General features: G+C 48.9%; 1 protein-coding gene across 1 annotated transcript in view; it reads right to left on the bottom strand.

The window, feature by feature from the left end:
• Window positions 1-24,610, bottom strand: part of SCYL3 (SCY1 like pseudokinase 3) — a 121,177-nt gene extending 96,567 nt beyond the window's left edge. The window contains exon 1 of the mRNA XM_088460531.1: window positions 23,875-24,610. Coding sequence (XP_088316657.1) covers window positions 23,875-24,039 — 165 coding nt within the window. The 5' untranslated portion in view covers window positions 24,040-24,610. The remainder of the gene's footprint in view (window positions 1-23,874) is intronic.
• Between the last annotated feature and the right edge of the window lie 689 nt (window positions 24,611-25,299).

A 25,299-nucleotide genomic window follows, 5' to 3' on the forward strand; every position in this document is an offset into this window, starting at 1 on the left:
AATAAATTATGACGGGACCCAAAAAGAGTGAATTAGAACCCAAATGTTTGTAAATGATTGTTTGTCTGGGAACCACAAAATTATTGACTGTGATCAATGTAGCCTTGTTTTGAACTGGGCGAGGATATATAGACATGCTGCAGATTGTTGCTAAAAAACCTGTTTAAAAAAATAAATCTACTAAGGCACGTTCCTATAGCCACAGAGACCAGCCACATTAATAGGTAAATCAATTACTATCTCCGATTTCAAACTGTTTTTGTGAAATTTGCAAGATTATGTGTATGAAGAAACTCATTGCCACAAACTAAGAATATCCTGCTAGCTACAGTATACTCATACTGAAGATTGCCATAGGTTTGGCCTGGACATATAGACGTACAATCATCATATGACAGGTGCGATGGCACAGGTGAGGATAACAGTGTGTACCTCTACTACTAGCTGGTAGCTGAATAGTATATACTACTACTGTATAATTTTATCACAACACAGCATGTGGCTTTTCTTGAAGAGGCTTATGAACATGTATAAAGCAGTTTGTTTAGGATATTACAAAATAAAAGAAGTTTAAAGGTTCTAAAATACAAGAAATTAGCAGAAGAGAGGCCCAAACTCACAACCTTGTCGAGGGTCCACTGAACTCTACAGGATTCTGGATTAATGCGTTATTAGCAGTCAAAGACAAAATAAAACAAAACCTCTAAGGCAGTGGTTCTCAAACTCGATCCTCAGGACTCCACACGGATCAACATGGATGAACAGACCATGCACTCTGGAACACATGTTGTCTGCAGGCTGGGACCAAGCCTTTGTGGGGATGGCCACAACCATTAAGCATGGGCCCCTACCATTGCCTTCCCCCGGTGGGCCCTTCATGCCCCATTCCGACACTGTACTGTATAGTCACCCATTTAACACCCAGCATACCGTAATACTGTGTTTATCCAGTCGTCTTTGCATTTCCCTATAGATTGTAAGCTTGCGAGCAGGGCCTTCCTACCTATATATCTGTCAGGCAATAGAGTCCTGCTCTCAGACGAAGCTCTCCACTAGTGTATGGTAGCTTCTAAGGTGCCGGGAACTGGTGCCATGTATTGGGCAGCCGTGACGGTACACTCCGGGTACATCGTTACAGCCCTAACTGGGGTGAACATATTGTGGACAAAGGAGGAGCCCCTTCAGTGCAGGTGCCTTCACTGTCTCCCATAGTTCTGCCCCTGACTGCAGGACATTATTATGACATGTTACATATTGATGGACATTGTTTATACCATTCAGTAATAATAAGCAATATATGCTATGTCAAAGATGATACCCAGCAAAAGGGATATATTAGTGATAATGCCCCACAGGATATACTCAGCAAAATGTTATATGTCAGAAATAATATACAACCATATGCAAAATAATATGTTCTAGAGCAGCTTGTGAAAACCTCATTAAAATTACTTACATATTTTATTATCTTGAAAAATATGACCGTCATATTACATTTTGCTGGACTTTATTAAATGCTCTTTCTTGACTTATAGCTACAAGGTACATACGCCACTGCCCAGCAGCACGTTGTACAGACAGAATAGTAGTTGAGGAAATGTTGTACATTGACTATATGATGCCAGAAAATCATAATCTGAAAACGGTCTCTGTTCATGGAATACAACGCAACGAGGATTGCCGTTACCCAAACTGATCTGCAAAAGTAACACCTATTTGCACTTACCCATCCATGCCCAAAATTTGCCAAACTTCTACTGAAAAAAGGAATTCATAATACATGGGGCAGTATTCGGCTATTAATGACTTGGACGGAAATCAGGAGCATGTGTTCCTGCATTGTGTGCATGTGAAAAAAAAAATATGAGATATGGTAAGAACTTACCCTTGTTATCTCTATTTCTACGAAGTCCATAGGGTTCCACAGGATACCTTGGGGTATAGGTGATGACGTCAGTCTTCAGGCACCACAGAGTTAAAGTTTTCAGCCTCCCAGGATGCATCTGGGTCCCTCTCCTATACCCCGCCCCCGGGCCAAGGCATCTCAGTTACGTCACAAGCCATAGGCCGGAGGAGGAGAAGAAAGAGAGAGAAGAAAAAAAAAAAAAAAAAAATCTGGACACTCACAAGAATCACATTCTCACCATAGGGAGACGGAAAAAACGGTGACCAGAATAAAGCCCATCTGCAGTACAGGTGCGACAGGGCGGGAGTCCTGTGGAACCCTATGGACTTCGTAGAAATAGAGATAACAAGGGTAAGTTCTTACCATATCTCATATTTTCTACTTCAGGGTCCATAGGGTATCCACAGGATACCTTGGGGATGTCCCAAAGCAGTATCCTTTAAGGGTGGGGACGCTCCTGTGCTGAGAGGAGAATCCGCCGCCCGAAGGAAGCATCCTGAGAGGCAAAGATGTCAAAAGCGTAATACCTCACAAAGGTATTGACAGAAGACTACGTAGCAGCCTTGCAGATCTGAACTGCAGAGGCACCACGTCTAGCTGCAAACGAAGGACCCACAGACCTAGTGGAATGAGCCCTCACCAAGGAGGGAACTGGAAGACCTTCATGAAGATAAGCTTCTGAAATTGCCATACGAATCCAGCCTGCCAAAGTCTACTTTGAAGCAGGCCAACCCTTTTTACGGAAGCCATAGAGGACAAACAAGGCGTCCGACTTCCTAAAAGAAGAAGTGCGGTCAACATAAATTCTCAATGCCCGCACAACATCCCAAGTGGCGTCACCCATTGAAAGTCCAGGTGAATTGAAAGCCGGCACAACAATTTCTTCATTGATGTGAAAACTGGATACCACTTCGGGAAGGAATCCCGGACGAGTGCGAAGCACCGCCCTATTCCTATGAAAATTCAGAAAAGGGGGTCTACAAGAGAGAACCCCTAAATCCGACATCCGTCTGGCAATGGCCAGAAGGAATATGGTTTCAGCTGTAAGCCATTTAAAGTCCACTGAGTCCAGTGGTTCAAACGGCGGTCCCTAGAGAACTCTCAGGACCACAGCCCAATTCCAAGGCGCCACCGGTGGAACAAAAGGTGGCTGAATGCGAAGAACACCTCGCATAAAGGTGTGCACATCAGAGAGCGCAGCAATCCTACGATGAAACCAGACTGACAGGGCAGACACCTGCACTTTCAGAGAAGCCAGGCGAAGCCCATGATCCAGTCCAGCCTGTAGGAAAGCCAACACCCTAGACAGGCGGAACTCCCTAAGGGAATAACCTCTAGGTCTACATCACCGGAAGAAAGTATGCCACACACGATGGTAGATTCTTGCCGAGGAAGGTTTACAAGCTCTTAGTATGGTTTGCACCACGGAGCTAGAAAAACCCTCTGGACCTTAGCATGACCGTTTCAACAGCCACACCGAGTCAGGTCCGGGTGAAGACAAGGACCCTATGACAGCAGATTCGGTCGTAATGGTAACCTCAGAGGAACGTCTACTGACAGACTCTGGAGGTCGGAGAACCAGTGCCGTCTGGGCCACTCGGAAGCTATCAACAGTAGCGTACCTCCTTCTTGATTTGAATTTCCGTAATACCCGCGGAAGAAGGGAAAACGGGGGGAAAAGGTAGGCAAACTGGAACATCTACTAGACGGACAGGGCATACACCAGAGACGCCTTTTCGTCTCATGTTCGAGACCCGTACACCGGCAACTTGTTGTTGTGCCGGGACGCCATGAGGTCTATCTCTGGAAGACCCCACTTGTCCACCAGACTCCGAAAGACGTCCTGGTATAAAGACCACTCTCCCGGTTCCTCCTTGCTGGTTTAAATAGGCCACCGTGGTGGCGTTGTCCGATGGGACCTGCACAGGGTGACCCTGGAGAACCGGCTGTGCCCGCTGGAGAGCTCTTGACACCGCATGGAGCTCCAAAATGTTTATTGGAAGCTCCGCTACCGCCCGAGTCCACCTGCCCTGAAACAAGTGTGGACCCGTGACAGCTCCCCAGCACCGGAGACTGGCGTCCGTTGTTAACAGGACCCAGTTCGCCACCCAGAACGGGCGTCTGCAAACACCAGGTTAGAGACAGGCGAACATCCGGAGTGAGCCCCATCGTCTGGGACTTGAGACACTGAGGCAATCCATTCCATCTGGACCGGATCAATAGCAGCAGAGGTTTGGAGTGAAATTGGGCGTACTCCACCATGTCGAATACCGACACCATTGAGCCCAATAATCTCTTTGCCAAGTGTGTCGACACTCGACGACACTGCAGACAACTGCGCACCCTCAACTACAAAGCAAGGATCTTTTCTTCCGTCACAAAGATCCACTGCTGCCTGGAGTCCAATAAGGCCCCGAGGTGCAGGATCCTCTGAGACGGGGTGAGAGTGGACCTCTGCCAGTTTGTCAACCAGCCGTGACGTTGCAGTACCGCAATCGTCAGATCCAGATGGTGTAAAAGAAACTCTGGAGACCCCGCTATCAACAGGAGGTCGTCCAGATAAGGCAACAGTCGGACTCCCTGCGTCCGCAGGAGAGCCGCCATGACCGCCATGACCTTGGTGAATACCCGTGGAGCAGTCACCAGGCCAAAAGGCAGTGCCCGGAACTGGAAATGTTCGTTGCAGATTGCCAATCTGAGGAACTGCTGATGGCGCAAAAGAATAGGGACATGCAGGTAAGCGTCCTGGATGTCCAATGACACCATGTAGTCCCCAGAATAATGGACCGCAGGGTCTCCATCCGAAACAGAGGCACCCTCAAGGACTTGCTGAGGGCCTTTAGGTTTAGTATTGAACGGTAAGACCCATTGGGTTTCTGCACCAAAAATAGAATGGAATAGAAACCCAGGCCCCTCTGGGAAATTGGAACATGCACTGCGACCAGCACCGGGCGAACTGAAGCAGGCGCCCCCCCACTTTGGGGTCCCCCAAAAGGAGGCTTGGACCGTCAGGCCGCAGGTTTGTTATCTGACCTAGGAGCCGGACATCTGGTACTCCAGACCTGATTCTTGGGCTTGGACAATTTCTTGGCCCCAGCCTGCCGTGGACAGGACTGTACTTTAGGCCTACCTTGGGCCCTGTGAGGCCAAAAGGACGACCCACCAGCACTAGAAAGAATCGTAGCAGACAGAAGACATGCAGATTTTGCTGCTGCCAACGTAACTACAATTTTGTCCAGATCTGGACCAAATAGTACCTGTCCAGACCTTCTAATCCCTTTTTGGAATCCGCGTCCGCTTTCCAAGAACGCAACCATAAGGTGCGACGAGCAGCCACGGCTGCAGAGGAGATCCTAGAGGTGAGCATACAAATATCTAAGGCCGCTTCATTAATGTAAGTGGCCGAGTCTCGGAGATTGCCCACCAACTCGGTCTGTTCAGCCGAACAGTCAGAGTCCAAAGACGCCTCCAAATTATCCGCCCAGCGCTCCATAGCTCTGGCTACAAAACACACGGCCAGAGCCAGTCTGGATGCTTCCCTGCAAGGGAATAAACGGCTTTGAGGCAGATCTCCACCTTGCGGTCAGTGACATCCTTCAAGGATGACATCGAAGGCATAGGCAATGTGGCACTTTTGACTAGGCGTGTGACATGTGAATCCACTTGCGTAGGGGATTCCCGCTTAGAAAAATAATTGACCGCAAACGGATAAGCCACGGCTAAGCGTCTCTGGGGCTGAAACAGTTTACCTGGATTTTTCCACGCCTCCTCTAAATGATCCACTAATTGATCAGAAAGAGGGAACACCGTAGCCTCACCCTTAATATCCTTAAAAAGGCATATATGAATGTGGCCACCAAAGGATCAATATCCTCAATAACTAAAGCCGAGCGGACCGCTCGAATAAGACCAGGGATATACACCTTGGACTTAGCGTCCGGCTCTTTGGTACGGAGAGGTTCTTGGTCAGATAGATCCAGAATCTCCCCATGATCTGACGTCTCATCGTCATCCCCATAAGGAGCAGATAAAGACGCCACCGGCCGTTATGAGGCCGCAACACAGACTCCCCCTGTAAAACATCGGACAAATGCTGAACCGATGTAGTTAAGAGTATTAACCCACGCAGGCTCCGGAGAAACCTGGGAAGGGACAGGGAGACTGTGGGGTACCATCAATTGTCTCGGGAACTCCCGCATTGGTGACGTCACCACTGACTGCTGGGACAAACCCGTCTGGGTAAACGCAGGTGGCGGAGCTAGCTGGCCCACAAGGGTTGTAAGCGCCTTAGCGAAACAAGCCCAGGGAGGTTCCTGTACCGGGACCGTGACCATAATCGGCCGTGACAGTGCCAGGCACTGGGGGCATAACCCCTCCGCGTTACCCTCCCCCTCCGCTATTGGTACCTTACATTTAGTACACATGAGCTGGAGAGGAAAATCAGTCTCAGACATGATGGTAAGTATGTGACACTCACACCTATACGTATTGGTATAGTGTGAATAACACCCTGCACACCGCGCACCGCAAGGGCTTTGAGCAGAGCAAGATCAGGGACAGTAATAAAGCTGACAGTAGAAAGTGAAAGTACAGACAGCAGGCTAGCAGTTCAGTCACATACAATGCAGAAGAAACAAATCCCTGCACTATTAGCGCTGATGCTCAACTACTCAGACCCTCAGGCTGGTAGGACTCAGCGCTGCATACACTGACCTGTGACAAACAGAGGAGAGGTATGCTGGGGGACCCAGACCGCAATGCCACCGCTCACAGGCTTCCAGCAGTGTTCACCATGCTTTAAAGATGGCCACCGAGGAGCAGAAGATGAAGGAGGCCGGCCTGGGGAGGACAGCTGACACACTGTGGCCAATCAGGCAGAGCAGAGAGGCTGTGTGCAGCAGGGGAGGCGCCGGCTGTGAGCCAGGGAAAGCGCGCTCCCCTGGCATGCATTTAACCCCTGGGACGCCGCAGCGCATGCCGCTCAGCAGCGGCCCGCTGTCCCAGGGGGTAGTGGAAGCGCAGGTTGGTCGCCTGGCTCCACGCTGCAGCCAGTCCCCAGGGAGCCCCCTGCCTGGGGACTCAGGACCATGTGACCAGCGGGGACCCACCGCGGGACCCCGCTGCTTACCTGTATCCCCTTGGATCCGGCCATGGTCCAAAACATCTGGGGACACCGCTAGCCGTGACCCCAGATGTCTACCAGCATCCCCGGATCAGTACCGGCGTTCTGGTACCGGCGGGGTGTAGGGGAGACGGCATGGACGTCAGTACTGACTGTCCATGCTGTACTCCCAGATGTGCAGCCAGCGCTGCCTTTAAAAGAAACTTCAGGGGCTCTTCATAGCCCCCCTCTGCACAGTGCCTCCGACTCCGGCCAGGTACCGACGAAACTGAGATGCCTTGGCCCGGGGGCGGGGTATAGGAGAGGGACCCAGATGCATCCTGGGAGGCTGAAAACTTTAACTCTGTGGTGCCTGAAGACTGACGTCATCACCTATACCCCAAGGTATCCTGTGGATACCCTATGGACCCTGAAGTAGAAAGTATGTATTTGCCCAAATGTAGAACAGTATGGAGCTTGCGGTGAGCCCGTCCAGTCAGTACAATTGGTTTACTACTAGTCATCTTGGCATTTGCACCTGCCTATGCTAGGTGGAAAAGACACGCTTGAAAACATGTAATTACGTGAGAAACCCTGTTATAGCCCATTTACCTCTCTTCAGTAGGTGAACACGTGATAGAAATGCATACGACTATGCATTGCACATTCTTGTATACAAAGTGTAAAAATACGCAAGATACGCTCTGTCAACAGGTGTATGTTAAATTCAGCATCATGCCCAAATAGGGGGCGATTCAAGAATTTTTTGTGGGAATGTAGCTACTGGGATATTCAATTAATTTCTGTGACTGACATTTAGCTGGTTGCACTAAGCAGTGCTAAGTGCCAGGTGCAATGCAGTTACGGACTCAGAAATCGTGAACAGCCCTGAAGCCCTACTTAACGCGGATTTCTGCTCCCACCTCAGGAGGGGGCAAGCAAAAAGCAGCGATAAATGCAGCCTCTGGGATAGTTACGAGAAATGATTGAATAGCTAGCTACCCAGCACTTAGCCCGGGAACTAAATTTCCGCGTAAGATTTGAAACGGATATCTTTCTTATGCTGTTACGCACTATAACAAGAGGCCGACTGATAAGCTATACACACTTACCAATCCGCCGCTCAATATGTCTGGCCTGACATCACAACTGGGCGGGATTTAAATTTGCCTGCCCAGTTGTGATGTCAGTGGTCCCTGCAGCCAGTGTACGGGCAGGTCACCAGTACACACATGCAGAAGCCGATATATGTTAAAGATATATCTGTGCATCAGCTGTGCTGCAGGGCCGACCTGATCTGTCTGAACGACGTCGCTCACAGACATATCGGTTGTTCACTCTCACGATATATTGTTTGATCGAACAAACAATATATTGACAAGTATGTACCGAGCATTACTGACCCAAACTATTACTGAAATAATATTTTTCTGTAAATATTAAAATTATAAATGATCTTGCAGGGGTTATTGTAATATATGTGTTTACTAATTATGTCATAGGGCATTTTGTGAGATTCAGAGATTATAAAGTTTTGTTTTTTTTTATAAAAATTGCAAAGACTAAAGCAATGATGACATATGCAGGATATTAATATGACAAATTGTCGCAGCGCACTGGACACCGGCCGCCACCTACCGGGTCTGGCGTCACTTGGGGACCCGGCCAACGGTGGGCAGCGGGCGTGCAGTCTCTGGCGTCCATTGCTGACAGTCTTGGTGCCAGCTCATCACTTCCTCCTCCTGCGGGAGTCCAGAACATAGGCGGCCGTGGCTCCCATAGGGACACGCACACCGTCCTGAGAAAAATTTAAAGGGGCAGACGCACCAAACATGACGTCACGTTTGGTGCAGATTTTGAACTTGTAGCCTATATAAGGGGGTCTCTGAGCACAATTCAGAGCTAAGAGTATAGGCTCATACCTTACTCCCACGTACCTGATCTGTGTCCCTTGTCTGTTCACTGTTTCTGACCTCGGCTATTCTCCTTGACCTGACTTTATCTCATCCCTGGTACTGCACATCTCAGCTGGTTCTGACCAGGATTGTCAACCGCTCTTGTAAGTCTTCCACCTGACGTACTAATTCCACACACCAGTGTATACCAGCACCTGTACGAGGGAACCCAGACAGAGGGCCGCGACCTGCGTGTCGGGCGCAACTTAGTCCATACCTCCTTGCGGGGGTCCCTGGTGAAAACCACCGGCACATTAGACTCCGCACCTCTGTACTGGGTCTCTGCCAATCCCAAGTACAGGCAAGCACCATTGTTCTCCTGAGAATTGTGACACAAACATACAGGAAAATCACAGAAGGGGGAAGAACAACACAGAAGGTAAATGTGTTAAGATACACTAAAAGCATATTAGCATTTAAAAAAAGGTAATGTAATTCCAAGGGATCAATATTTTACATCAAATAAAAATCACTGACAGAGAAACCCCACCATAGCAAACTATAGTTGATGATATAGGTACCAATTGGTGGATTCAATGAATTTTAATATTTGTTGCTAAGAATAGGGCTCAAGGGTCTCAATATTGGGCCACCATTTCTTATAGAAGCGCAAAACTCCTGATTCAATACCAGGCAAAGTAGATTGCCTTTTTAAATATAATGTATGTAAAAGAGCCTTTGTAACTTGCTTAAGATGGGGCAGAGAGATCGCTATCCATTTTGAAATTATGACTTTTTTGATGTAATCAATATTATAGTGAGCAGAGGAGTAAGAGGTTTGAGGGTAGTCTCTATGCCCCAGAATGTGAAATTAGCACATAATAATGCAACGGGGTCTGGTGTAAGTTGTAACTGAAAAATTATATTCAGGAAAGAAAGAAATGGGTTCAAGAACCTTTGTATTTTTGGGCATTGCCAAAAGTCATGAAAAAATAAGTCATTGGAGGCGAGGCTTTTGGGATAACAAACAGATTAATCTGGTACCATATGCCTGCGTTGGCCTTGTGCTATGCAAGCCCTATGACGGGTATGAATATGTACTTCTTGCATTAGAGCAGAATAAAAATATTGGCGAGTAATGGTGCCTACACGATCTGGCTGTTTCCGACGCATCAGAACGACATATCATGTAAAATATGCCCAAATCGAGAGTAAATTGCGAGTCCCCACTCACGATCACAATGCGATGCGCGTCCCCGCAGGTCGCACATCGCATCTTCGGATCTGCCGTGCTGTAGGGCAGACCTGAAAATTTAAGTCACAGTGTACTGGATAGTTTAGGAGGCACAATAGATTGTGTGCCAAATTGGCAGCTTTTCAGACTAAATCGTGCCCACGACTGCCGGGGAGCTCCCGGGCAGAGTTCAGGGGGAAATCGTACACATCGTGGGAACGTGAGCACATCGTTATGTGTGTAGGCACCTTAAGATTTAAGTCATTCAATATATCAGAAGGTTGAGTAATGTTGAGGGCAAACAATAGACCAATTGGTCAAGGTTACCTTCCAAATTTTACTAAGATTAGAATGTATAAGATCCCAGTATAGTTTGTCTTAAAAGGAAGAGTTGACAAGAATGACAGTAAAGGCTTTAGGGCATCGGTGCCACTCGTAGGCACATTTTAACCACAATTCGCATGAGTAATCAATGCTTGGATTACAAAGTTTACAAACACCACACCAGTCACATCTTTATGACATGGTAAAAAGAGATCAAAAAGAGCCTTGGAAACCTCATGCAAGAGTACATTTTGCCCTTTCCCTCCTATGTTTTATGGAGACTCACTTGATAGACTCACCATAATTCATGGTAATCAACTCAGATTACCTTTAGTAGCTGAGGGTGTGTTGAGGGAAAAACAAACAAATGGAAAAAGAAAAAAAAAAAAAGTGATGCCCTGCTGTATGTCGTTGCTAATGAGGCTCAAGAGATGGCAATTACATCACCTATATAGGAGCCTCTGTGTAACATTGTAGCACCCTGGCTGGTCTGTATGAAGCTGGCTATTTTAAGAACAGAGTGTGGATATTGTTAAGACAAATTAATAATAAAATACTTTAAGAAAAACCTGAAACAGTAAATCCTTAAGGTGCGTACAGACGTAACGATTTTTTGAACAATTTAACTATAACGATGTCGTTAAATCGTTTAAAAAATCGTTAATTTTTTGGGGGTGAACGATAATCATTCATGCTCACTCCCGTTTGTAGTTTATCGTCCATTCTGACTGTCCAAAATAACGATTTTCGTTCATGAAAATCATTAATTAATTTAGTAACTAACGATTTTTGTAAACTATTTTCTGAACGAAAATCGCTGGTTACTAAAATCGTTACGTGTATGCACCTATAGTAATACAATATGATTAAATTATGGGTAATATATGGTTTAAAAATAATAATTTCCTAAAGTGTAACCTTTAGCTACCTCAGAGCAAATGCATTCCCCTTATGCAACATTGGGCAGCATTGTTGCACAGTGGCTAGCAGTGGGATCATAGGTTAAACCAGAGGTTCCCAAACGTGGTCCTCAAGGCTCCCCAACAGTTCAGGTTTTAGAGATATCCATGGTTGAGCACAGGTGACTTAATTAGTACCTCGGTCAATTTGATTTAATCACCTGTGCTTATCATGGATACATATAAAACCTGAACTGTCGGGGAGCCTTGAGGACCGCGTTTGGGAACATCTGGGCTAGACACTGACCAAGAGTACATCCATGTGGAGTTTCTAAGTTCTAACGGTGTTTGGGTTACTTCTGACTAAATTAACCCTAAACTGATCCTAGTTTGTCTTCAATTGACCATTACTTGATCAATTATCTCCAAGTAATAGGGAATATAGAATGGAAGCTCCATTTGGGACAGGTGTGAATAATCACATTTGCTATAACATTTCTAATTACAGTTATTATAACATGTGATGTAGTGGATGTGTTAAATGTAATAACTCGTATGAAGATTACACATCTGCAACAATACAAAAATCTAATTCTGGGCATACAGTTCAGTACACTGTTCAATTAATCAGCCGAACTGAGCAGTGTTTTGCAGTGACCGAGCAGTAATTATTGGTCTGTTGGACATGCAAAATCATCCAGCATGTCCGAAAGACCAGAGAATTGGTGCGCCATTTTTAAGTATCTGACAGCATCAAATATGGTGACCATAATCTGACCCGTGTATGGCAACAATATTGGAGATGTTGTCAGCAAGTAATGCTGGGCATACACTATACAATTATCTGTCAGATATCTGTCCAATCTGGCCGGTTGTGATGAAAATCTGGTAATGTCCAGCATAAGATAATTGGTCTGACAGACATTTTAATCTAAAGGTGTGTGCACAGTATTAGGATCAAGCCTTAGAAAATGTGGGGAAGACACACACAATTGTATCCATAAATGAGAGGTGGATGCTTTCCTCATTCATTGGCACCAGAAAAGCCCTTTTTCAATAAATAAAAAAAAAAAAAAAAGAACAAAGGATTGGTTGTTTCACAGGGTTGGGTGCAGGACCCTGGTAGTCAGGATGCTGGTGGTTAGTACACAGACAGTTAGAATCCCGACCCAATTAGGCAAGTGTCCTACCCTATCCCTCGCCCTAACCCACCTTTCCCACAGCCTAACCCTAGCCCTCCCGCTAACCCTAATACTGTAGGGATGCCGTCGGTTGGGATTCTGGAGCCTGTATTCTGAGCGCCGGTATCCAGACCACCAGGATGGTAACTACATCCCATTTTACACTTCCTCACCATTACATACTGTAAATGGGAAATTTTTTGTTACCTCTAGGCACATTTCATTCAATGTTATAAAAACATTCAAATGCACAATAGTGACAAACACTTTATAGTCATGAAGTCTACTAACACTTTTTATATGAAACATATGTGAATCTTAAATCAAGCAGTATTTTAGAAGAAAAGAAAGAAGTTGAATTTTTGAAGGGGTGGTCCAAGTGGTGGAATGTCACAGTCGATGCCCACATACCTTACAGGCTCATAGGCTGGAGTTGAAGTGCACAGCAGGAATACATAGGGTAAAAGGCTGTTTTGGTTTGTTCACAAAAATCTGGGTCTCTCGGCTGAGAGCCCCACTATTCGGGAGGTGCCTATAACCCCCTCTCTGCAACCTCCAGAGACCTGGTGCCCCAAAGACAAACTCTGTTACACCACTGGGTAGTACTAAACTGATAGCAGGCTGGACCATATGCATTTCCAAACATAGTAATGAAAAATCTGCAGTGTTTTTGCAGGATTTAAAAAAAAAAAAAGAAAAAGAAAAAACAGGGTACAGGAGTGCTGCTTGTTATGCATGAAGTGGACAACTAGCATTCCCGTTAGGCAGTTTTAGCGGGGCAGTGAGCCCTGTCCCATTTCTTAAATGTTGATATGCACCCTGCCCTGCTTGCAAGTGCCAGTTTGCGCCCTGCACTTCCCCTGGAGGAAGCCGACACACAGACAGAGAAGGGAGCAGGCAGAGTGGAGAAACGGGTACCCGGCCAAAACATAGCCCCCTGAAGGCAGGCTGTATACCACTCAGAAAACAAGAGGAGAGCTCCTTGGTAATCCCACTCAATTTCGCTGGAGTCTGGACTATCTCCACTCACAAGGTTGCAGCCTGTAACACCTGTACTCAGCAGATTACTGGATCCCGGCTCTACCTTTTCCCAGCAGTACCCTCCTCTTCTGCAGCTCATCCAGTCTTCCTTTTTCCAGTCCCGTTTCTCTGCTTCCTCTCCCCCATCATCTCTGCCACTTGATATCTGCTTCTTTCTTCCAGCTTTCGAGTACCCCCCCTACCAAAGGACTAGATCCAGATCTAGGTCTGGATTCATGATGAACAAACAGCAGTTGCATGGCATGCCCAGGGTTACCCACTAACGCCACCTGCTCCAGAACTCACCACCTCTTCCAGTTCTGATCTCCTCTGCCCTGCCCCTGCGTGGACCAGGTATAGACAGAAATGACAACAGCCGCTCAGGGGGAGTACAACAACTCCATAGCCCTCCAATATGGACAAGGAGTGTAAACAGTCCACAACAATGAGAATTATCACTGTAAAATATGTGTCTGACAAGTTTACAGTGTTCACAAAGTTTATATAGTAATGCTGAACACAGTCATTGCATAGCATAGGGGTGAGCAATAACTGTTGCAAAGCATGCTGGGAGTTGTAGTTCAACAACAGCTGGAGGGCCGCTTATTGCCCACCCCTGCGAGTGACCAACCTTACTCTAACCCCAAATTATATGTTTGAGACTGTACACGAGATCATGCAAGGTACTGTAGTTAACAATTTAAGTATTGGTAAAATATGAGATATGGTAAGAACTTACCTTTGTTATCTCTATTTCTACGAAGTCCATAGGGTTCCACAGGATACCTTGGGGGTATAGGTGATGAGGTCAGGCATCGGGCACCATAGAGTTAAGTTTTCAGCCTCCCAGGATGCACTAGGGTCCCCCTCCTATACCCCGCCCCCGAGCCAAGGCATCTCAGTTACGTACCAAGCCATAGGCCGGAGGAGGAGGAGAAGGAAGAGAGAAAAAAGATCTGGACACACACAAGAATCACATTCTCACCAGAGGGAGACGGAAAAACCGGTGACCAGAGTAAAGCCCATCTGCAGCACAGGTGCGACAGGGCGGGAGTCCTGTGGAACCCTATGGACTTCGTAGAAATAGAGATAACAAGGGTAAGTTCTTACCATATCTCATATTTTCTACATCAGGGTCCATAGGGTATCCACAGGATACCTTGGGGATGTCCTAAAGCTGTATCCTTTAAGGGTGGGGACGCTCCTGTGCTGAAAGGAGAATCCGCCGCCCGAAGGAAGCATCCTGAGAGGCAAAGGTGTCAAACACGTAATACCTCACAAAAGGTATGGACCGAGGACCATGTGGCAGCCTTGCAGATCTGGACTACATAGGCACCACGTCGAGCAGCCCACGAAGGACCCACAGACCTAGTTTTAATGAGCCCTCACAGAGGAAGGAACCGGAAGGCCTTCATGAAGATAAGCTTCAGAAATGGCCATACGACTCCAGCCTGCCAAAGTTTGCTTTGAAGCAGGCCAACCCTTTTTACGGAAGCCATAGAGGACAAACAAGGCGTCCGACGAAGAAGTGCGGTCAACATAAATCCTTAAGGCCTGCACAACGTCCAAAGTGGCCTCACCCACTGAAAGATCAGGGGAGTTAAAAGCTGGCACGATTTCCTTGTTGATGTGAAAACAACTTTAGGAAGGAAAAGAGGATGAGTGCGCAGCACCGCCCTGTTCCTGTGAAAAATCAGAAAAGGGGGTCTACATGAGAGAGCCCCCAAGTCAGAAACAAGTCTGGCCGAAGCAATGGCCAGAAGGAAAATTGTTTTAGCTGTCAGCCATTTGAGGTTCACTGAGCCCAGTGGTTCAAACGGCGGTCCCTGGAGAGCCCTCAGGACCACAGCTAAATCCCAAGGCGCCACTGGTGGAACAAAAGGTGGCTGAATTCTGAGAACACCTTGCATAAAGGTGCGCACATCAGGGATTGCAGCAATCCTACGATGGAACCAGACGGATAGGGCATACACCTGCACCATCAGAGAGGTCTGGGTGAAGACAAGGACCCTGCGACAGGAGGTCCGGGCGTAACGGCAACCGCAGAGGAATGTCCACGGACAGTCCCTGGAGGTCTGAGAACCAGTGCCTCCGGGGCCACGCGGGAGCTATCAACAGGAGCGTCCCACCGTCCTGTTTGAATTTCCGGATTACCCGTGGAAGAAGGGAAAACGGAGGAAACCGATAAGCAAGCCGGAACGTCCACCGGATGGACAGAGCATCCACCAGACACGCATTTTCGTCTCTTGTGCGAGACCCGTACACAGGCAACATGCCGTGACGCCATGAGGTCGATCTCTGGAAGACCCCACCTGTCCACCAGAAGTTGAAAGACGTCCTGGTGCAGAGACCATTCCCCCGGATGAACGTCCTGGCGACTGAGAAAGTCAGCCTCCCAGTTTAGGACCCCCGGGATGAATACTGCTGATATGGCCGGGAGATTGCGCTCCGCCCAAAGCAGGATTCGGGACACCTCTACGAGAGCCGCCCGACTTCGGGTTCCTCCTTGCCGATTTATGTAGGCCACGGTGGTAGCGTTGTCTGACTGGACCTGCACTGGGTGACCTTGGAGAACCCGATGTGCCTGCTGGAGAGCATTGAAAACCGCGCAGAGCTCCAAGATGTTTATTGGAAGCTCTGCTTCCGCCCGAGTCCACCTGCCCTGGAACAAGTGTAGACCCGTGACTGCTCCCCAGCCCCGAAGACTGGCGTCCGTTGTCAACAGGACCCAATTCGCCACCCAAAACGGATGACCCTTGTTGAGATGGGTCGTCTGCAACCACCAGGCTAGGGAGAGGCGCACCTCCGGAGTGAGCACCATCGTCTGGGATTTTAGACTCTGAGGCAGTCCATTCCATTTGGACAGGATCAATTGCTGCAGAAGTCTGGAGTGAAACTGGGTATATTCCACCATGTCGAATACTGACACCATGGAGCCCAGTAACCTCATCGCCGAGTGCAGACACACACGGCGATTCTGCAGACAACCGCGCACCCTCAACTGCAAGGCAGAGATGTTTTCCCCCGTCACAAAGATCCTTTGCTGTCCGGAGTCCAATAAGGCTCCGAGGTGCAGAATCCTCTGAGACGGGATCAGGGTGGACTTCTGCCAGTTTATCAACCAGCCGTGCCATTGCAGTACCACAATGTTCAGGTCCAAGTGGCGTAGAAGGAGCTCTGGAGATCCCGCCACCAACAGAAGGTCGTCCAAGTACGGTAACATGTGGACTCCCTGCAGCCGCAGGGAAGCCGCCATGACCGCCATCACCTTGGTGAATACACGATGTGCTGTCGCCAGCCCAAAAGGTAACGCCCGGAACTGAAAGTTGTCGTTGCGAATTGCAAACCTGAGGAGCTGTTGATGGCGTAAAAGAATAGGGACATGCAGGTAAGCGTCCTGTATGTCCAACGACACCATGTAATACCCAGGTTCCAGCGCCAGAATGATGGACCGTAGGGTCTCCATCCGAAACCTTGGCACCCGCAAAGACTTGTTGAGTGCTTTGAGATTGAGGTTCGGACGATACGACCCATTGGGTTTCTGCACCAAAAACAAATTGGAATAGAAACCCTGGCCCCTCTGGGAGAATGGAACAGGCACTATAACTCCAGCCTGGAGCATAGTGTGCAAAACCTTCCGCAGTTCCAAGGCTTTGTTCCGAGGCTGATGGAAGACCCGTGGTGAAGAATCGAGACAGGACCTGTGCCGAAAGGAGAGGGCGTACCCGTGAGAAACCACCTCAAGAACCCAAGTGTCTGTCGTGGTAACCGACCAACACTGGGCGAACTGCAGCAGGCGGCCTCCCACTTTGGGATCCCCCAAAGGGAGACCTGGACCGTCAGGCCGCAGGCTTGTCATCTGGCTTGGGGGCCGGACGTCTGGTACTCCAGGCCTGTTTCCGGGGCTTGGCCGATTTTTTGGGGCCAGCCTGTCGGGGAAAAGACTGTGCTTTAGGCCTACCCTGGGCCCTGTAAGGCCGAAAGGACGACGTACCTGAACTGGAAGGAACTGCAGCAGATTTGGCTGCCGCCAAGCGTGGCTACAATTTTGTCCAGATCCGGACCAAATAGGACTTCTCCATTAAAAGGCAACGCTTCCAAGCCCTTTTTGGAATCAGCGTCCACCTTCCAAGATCACAACCATAAGGTGCGACAAGCAGCTACAGCTGCAGAAGAAATCCGAGACGCCAGGGTACTGATATCTAAGGCCGCTTCATTGATATAAGTGGCCGAATCCTGGAGATTGCCTATCAACTCGGTCTGTTCAGCCGAACAGTCGGAATCGAAAGACGCCTCCAAACTATCAGCCCAGCGCTCCATAGCTCTGGCTACCCAACAAATGGCCATAGCCGGCCTAGCTGGCCCCCCAGCAAGGGAATAAATGGACTTTAGGCAGATCTCCACCTTACGGTCCATAGCATCCTTCAAGGAAGACATGGAGGGCATGGGCAATGTGGCACTACAGACTAGGCGTGTCACATGAGAATCTAGTGTTCCCGCTAGGCTGTTTTAGCGGGGCGCGGCGCCCTGCCCTCCTTCTGGAGGGCAAAAAGCACCCTGCCCTAACAGCCTGCGGGAGCTGTTCTCACCCGCGGGACGCAGTGTCCCGCGGGTGGACAAACATGCGGTGATCCGGTCACCGCCGGAGAATAGACGTCGGGCGCATGCGCCCGGCATCTATTCTCCCTTTCTGCAGCGCTTGGGGGCTGCCCGGCATGTCCGTATGCACCGGGCACGCCCCCAAGTATGACGAAAAGGGGACGCGTCTTATAGACACGCCGCCTTTTCATAACCACGCCCCCTTTTTGGGCACGCGCGTCTTCAGCGCGCGCACAAGATTGCCCTCTCTAGCTCCGGCGCCCTGCCTGCCGCCGGAGCTAGAGGGAACACTAAGAATCCACCTGTGAAGGGGATTCCCACTTAGAAAAATAATTATCCGCAAACGGATAAGCCACCGCCAAGCGTCTCTGAGGCTGATACCGTTTGCCTGGATGTTTCCACGCCTCCTCTAAATGGTCCATTAACTCACCCGAAAGAGGAAACACTGTGGCGTCAGCCTTAATATCCTTAAAAAAGGCATATTTAGACTTGGACACCGGAGTATCTTCATTCTCAATCACTAAAGCTGTGCGTACTGCCCGAATAAGTCCAGGAATATACACCTTGTACCTAGCGTCCGATTCTTTAGTACGGAGAGGTTCCTGGTCAGAAAGATCCAGAACCTCCCCATCATCAGACGTCACGTCGTCATCCTCATAAGGAGCCGCTTATGTGGCCTCAACACAGACTCCCCTTGTAACACGTCCGACAAGTGCTGTACAGAACTTGTCAGTGAATTAACCCACGCAGGCTCCTGAGAGACTTGGGGAGGGGAAATAGGGAGACTGTGGGGTACCATCAATTGTCTCGGGAAACCCTGCATGGGTGACGACACCACTGACTGCTGGGACAATCCCATCTGTGAGAACGCAGGCTGCGGAGCTAACTGGCCCACGAGGGTTGTAAGCGCTTTGGCGAAACAAGCCCAGGGCGGCTCTTGTACCGGAGCCGCGACAGCAATTGGCCGCGCCAATAAATAACACTGCCGACATAGCCCCCCCGCTATTGGTAACTTACATGTAGTACACATAAGCTGAAGAGGAAAGTCACTCTCAGACATGATGATAAGTATGTGATCCCACTCACTGATACTTGTTAGTACAGTGTGAGACCACCCTGCAATCACCGCACCATAAGGGCTCTAGCAGAAAAAGGTCAGGGACAGTGAAATGGCTGACAGTAGAAAGTGAAAGTACAGGCAGCAGACGCTAGCAGAAGTCACATGCAATGCAAAGAAATCAACTCCTGCACTATCAGAACTGATTCTCAACTACGCAGACACAGAGCCTGGTAGGACACAGCGCTGCATACACAGACCTTAAGCCAACAGAGGAGAGGTATGCCGGGGGACCCAGACCGCGATGCCACCGATCTTCAGTGTCCAGCAACGCTCACCATGCTTCCAGTAAAGATGGCCACCGAGAAGCAGAGAGGAGGCCAGCCTGGGGGAGGAGCGCTGCTACAGGGCCAGTCAGCAGAGCAGAGAGGGCTGTGTGCAGCGGGGGAGGCGCCAGCTGTGTTACAGGGAAGGCGTGCTCCCCTGGCATGCATTTAACCCCTGGACGCCGCAGCGCTACCGCTCAGCCGCGGTCCGCTGTCCCAGGGGGGTAGTGGAAGCGCAGGTTAGGTACCTGGCTCCACGCTGCAGCCAGTCCCCACGGAGCCCCCTGCCTGGGGACTCTGGACCATGTTTCAGCAGGGTCCCACCGCGGGACCCCGCTGCTTACCTGCTTAGTGTTCCTTCTAGCTCCGGCGGGAGGCAGGGCGCCGGAGCTAGAGAGGGCATGCCGCGCGCGCGTGCGTGCGTCCGAGAAGGGGGCGTGGTCATCTGAAAAGGGAGCGTGTCTATAAGACGAGTCCCCTTTTCATCACACTTGGGGGCGTGCCCGGCACTTACGGACACGCCGGGCAGCCCCCAAGCCCTGCAGACAGGGAGAATAGATGCCGGGCGCATGCGGGTGAGAACGGCTCCCGCAGGCTGTGAGGGCAGGGCGCTTTTTGCCCTCCTCCTGGAGGGCAGGGTGCTTTTTGCCCTCCAGAAGGAGGGCAGGGCGCCGCGCCCCGCTAAAACAGCCTAGCGGGAACGCTACCTGCTGCCCCCTTGGATCCGGCCATGGTCCCAAACATCTGCCCGGATCAGTACTGGCGTTCTGGTACCGGCGGGGGTGTAGGGAAGACAGCATGGACGTCAGTACTGACTGTCCATGCTGTACATCCAGATGAGCAGCCACAGCTGCTTTGAAGAAATCTTCAGGGGCTATCCTTAGCCCCCCTCTAACAGGTGCATCCGACTCCGGCCGGGCACCAAACGAAACTGAGATGCCTTGGCTCGGGGGCGGGGTATAGGAGGGGGACCCTAGTGCATCCTGGGAGGCTGAAAGCTTAACTCTATGGTGCCCGATGCCTGACGTCATCACCTATACCCCAAAGGTATCCTGTGGATACCCTATGGACCCTGATGTAGAAAGCTGGATTTGGTGGTCTGAATGTGGGGTGGTCAAATGCAGGGCACGACCCCAGAATGATAGAAATGGGGGCGTGCCAATAGGCTACATCCCTTTTTGGGGGAGTGAGACTTTGGTACGTGTAGATAAAATGTGCCCTGCAAAATTAAAAAACAAAAGTGCCCTTCTCTGTGATCAGCACCTAACCCTAAAAAACACAAGACGACCATGCCCAAAAGTGCTGACATATTTAAATTCCTTTATTGCAAAGATAAATCATGTGAATAATTAAATGGTACCTTATTAATTCTCAAAATAAACTTCAACCTCGTTAGAGATGACAATAATAATGCTTGGTTTGGACTGATACTGGGTTACTCGTGTCAAGACATAGGCAAATCCTGGGGTGCTGATGCCAAACGTACAGGCCACAAAAATGTTTTTTAGTCATCATAACAAGCAAATCCTGCAAACCCAACTATTCCAGATAATAGATTCCATGTCAAAGCATCTATTTGTTTATGGAAGAGTATAAAACCCCTTCAGTAGTCGTACCTGGAAGTGACATGGGAGAGGGCGGAAGTGGAGGTTTCTGCCCACACTTTCCAGGAAAATAAAAACTTGGCCCCTTGCAGGCTCGATTCGCTCACCACAACAATTTATTCCACCTCTTTGCCCACTTGGATGGTAGGGAATGACGTTGGACACTGGCTGATGAAGTCATCGTACAGAAACAGAAGGGGTTCAATCTCATTCCATTTGTTTATACCTAAAGCAGGCTTCCGTGCTTGGTTGTCTGGTTACCAAAATGTATATAATTTTGACTACACCCTGCAGACACATCATAAAATAATACGATCAATATTGCCTAGACTTATTTTTATTGTTTAAGCAAGAGTGTCTTAGCTGGCCTACAAGTTACTTTATTAGCTCCATTAAAAATGTAAGTATTTGCAATACATGACACAAAGCTATATGCAAGCAGATACAATGAGGGTGATTCAATTCAGCATGATGCTGAATAGCCCCAGGAAGGAGATCCCAGAGCTATTTAATTACTACGCTGTAAAGCCAACTAAAACCACTTAAATCGAAGAATGCCGGTTACAGTGCATAAAGCTAGGTGTTTAGACGCGCTAACCGGAATTCTCCAACTAAAGTGCCAGGCCACAAGGCTGTTTGTGCCATGCTAAGCCAGAAAAAGGCATCTCACCCGGCACTTAAGCAGCATTTCTGCTTCCACTATACATGGGAGTGATAGTGCTTCTCCTATATTATACTGAGAAGCAGTTACAGTACTCAGGGACCCAGTTATAAAATACTCAATGCGATCTGGGCATGATATTAGCGCCCAAAATCACATTGCAGTGCGATTATACCACCGGAATATATGAAATAGCAAATGCAGGGACAGGGGCTCAGAAAGGAACCCGTCTCTGCAATGTGCTTAGAGAGAAAATACTACATTAGCGGTCTCTTCACTCCTCTAATGGAACATCTGCGTATACACAGTCTACTGACGACACGTGTGACGGCCATTGCTGGGGAGTAAATTTTGCAAAGTGTAGTCTAGGCTGCAGCGTCTAGCGCCATCTTCGCATTCCGGAGCATGGTAAATCTGACAGCATCACATCCCCCATAGAAAACTATGGGGGTTGAGACTGCTGTCAGAAATGCAAGGACTGCAGCAGATATCAGAGATATCATATGCGATCCTTCCATAGTAGAATTGGGGGGCATTTAATATTTGCAGATGTTTTCGGGTAATTTGCTGCAAATTATTTAGGATATGTAGGCCCCTCAGCATGCAAGCGATATTCACGGGGTTTCATTATGCATAGGCAGGCACTGACAGTGTTAATTTCCAGGTTCACTGTGAATATATGCAAATCTCTGTTATCAATACTGCTGTGATCCTGTGTGGAGTAGGATAACATGAGGACTTGAAAATGGACTGTGGAGTTTATTGAGACAAAAAGTACTACAACAGTGACTTCACAAGACTACAACCACAAGGGAAGCACTTTCATAGGGGGCAACAAGCTTTTTCAAATGCCACAAATACAGTTTCTCCCAGATAGACCAACACAACATGATATCAAAATATTAACAAAGCAAATTTATAGTTAAAGTTGCCACGCATTTACTAAACACCTAGTTATGCTGCTTTTCCCACCTTTTATGCAGAGGGAAAACATGCTGAATTAATGTAGAGAAAGTATCTCCCTCAGCGGCACACACCTGGGAAACAGAAATGATTTTTTCACTGGCTTCCCAATCCTGCAGGTTTACTGTACTATGGGCATGATTCAGAGATGGCCGCAAATGCTGTTGTAGCTGCAATCCCATACACAGTGGCTGTGCATAGAAAATGCAAATATAGCAGCTGCTGGTATTTTTACCAAGATGCCCACAGTCAGCGTCTCAGATCTACTGCTTGTGCACGAAGATGCAACCATCGGACGCACATGTTCGATCATTTAACTGCTGAGTAAATCTATGATCGTGCAGAATGGCCATAGACAGTAATACACCAGAGCCATAATTACTGCGTATGGCAGTGGTTCGTAAACTTTTTGAATCATGGCGCCCTAGAGTATCAGTATTGTTTTCATGGCACCCCAAAGCCAATAGATTGTTATCGAGAAATTCAGAAAATAATGTAGTATGTAGTAAAGTGAAGTAATTTGTGCTTACCTGTCATCCTTAGGGTCAGTTATGTGGTGATGTACAGGTTGCGCTTCTGTTTGTCCACATATTTACATTACATTGACCATAAATAATTTGATTTGGTGCTGGACCACCAACCTGAGGCACCCCTGCAAGTGTCCCGAGGCACAACAGGGTGCTGCGGCGCACAGTTTGGGAACCACTGGCGAATGGGATTACAGTCATAAACTGTCCTGCCCCCCTCCCCAAACAGGTTGTGACATGCCTGCATTTGTATCGCCACCCTCTCATTGCTGCCTACTAATGGTCTGTCGATCACTTTGCAAATAAATCCTCACTGCAGCCGCTGTCGCAGGACCATCGCAGAACATGCACAGTAAAAGAATAATCGACCATTTGCGAATACATCAGCAATGCGACCGTCTCTGAATCAGGCCCTATGTAACAGGCTATTACCTGTGCGAGCCTCTGAGCAGGTGTATTCTGTGATCTGCACATCCAGGTGACATGTAGCACACGGGGAATGGGACATCCTGGATACACATTATACTATAGCTTTATCCCCCCCCCCCGAATGACATGACGCCGCTGGTGCTCATACCTTGGCAGCCTTATCCACCATCTCCTGGTTCTCCGGCTGATAAACGAAAACGGAGGCCAGGCGTCCATCCTGGAGGAGAGCCGGATACATGGTGAGCCCGGACGGCTGGGTCCATGGCGGATCCTGGAGGGTAAATCCCCTCAGAGAGCTGCTCTCAGAGCCCATAATCCTGCAGCTGTATGCAGGGATGCCCGGCCTGAGCCCTGCCAGCGGGACCGATGTGCTGCCCCCTTCCTAGTGCAAATATAGCTTCTGCCAGGGATACAGGACAATGGCTAACACCAGGCCAAGCCACTCACATTGTACCACACAGTGCTGGGCACAGCCGCTACTCACACCGAGGGGCAGCAGCTATCTTACAGATCACCCACACAGGAGGACAGGAGCTTTCCAGGTGACCCGGACCTGCTCAGGCTATTACCACCAGGTGACCCCTTGCTAGGAATTACTGTAACCGTTCACATCGGAAATACGACCTCGGTTGTTACATGTGGCCCTAACTATTCTCTCAGCGGGGCCCCTGCACTTTATAAGACTCCCGTCTGCTGATGCCTCTGTCCTCCTGTTGTTTCTCTGGTCAGTGCTGTTACCCGGCAGCTTCCTGCTTCCTCCTTTTCCTCCGGATAGTGCTGTATTATGTAAACCCTGGCAGCAAAGACTAGATTCCCCGGAAGGACCTTTTCGACGTTAACCGCTGGGCGGGGCCAAAAGCAGTGACGGGACTCGGGGCTGAGTGGTGGTATTCCGGGGCGTCCGTGCTATATGGCTAGCTAGCGAGTGGAAGCGGGACCCCATGAGAGGAGGATGTGGCAGCAAAGCAGCGGGACAACGAGGAGTGGATGCGGTCAGCACCTACAGGCTGACAGTAAAAGGAACTTGATGCTTGATTTGCCTGGCTAGATCTGGCTGGCAAGGGGGTGGACTGGTGCTTGGTCTGCCTGGCAGTGAGATGGAGGGTGCTAGGTCTGCTTGGCAAGTGGGTGGTGAGATACCAGGTCTACCTGGCGAGGGAGTGTGTGTTGGGGGGGTTAGGTCTTCCTGGTAAGGGGGAGGAGGGTGCTAAATGTGCCTAGTAAGGGAGTTTTGCACAGAAGAGGAGTGAGGGGTGCCAAGTCTGCACAGTGCTCCAATTGTGTCCAGAAAGAAGGGGTTGCTGGTGCCAAATGTGCCCAGTAAGAGGGGGTATGCAAAGAGTGCCCGCTAAGTGATGGGTGCCAAGTGAGCACATTAATAGGGGGGAGGGAATGTAACACTCCCCTAAATAATGGTTGTGTATAGGTGCTGGTGTGCTTGTCGTTCCGGTCTCTTCAGTGACTGTCGTTGTTTGCAGCCTCCTTGGTGACTTCCAATCACTTCTGGTTCTGGACCCCTTGTATGCTTTGGCAGAAAGATGAGGACCCCAGAGAACCCCCAAAACTAGTCCCT

The sequence above is a fragment of the Taudactylus pleione genome, unplaced genomic scaffold, assembly GCF_031769625.1.
Source record: "Taudactylus pleione unplaced genomic scaffold, aTauple2 ptg000048l, whole genome shotgun sequence".
NCBI classification, from domain to species: Eukaryota; Metazoa; Chordata; class Amphibia; order Anura; family Myobatrachidae; genus Taudactylus; species Taudactylus pleione.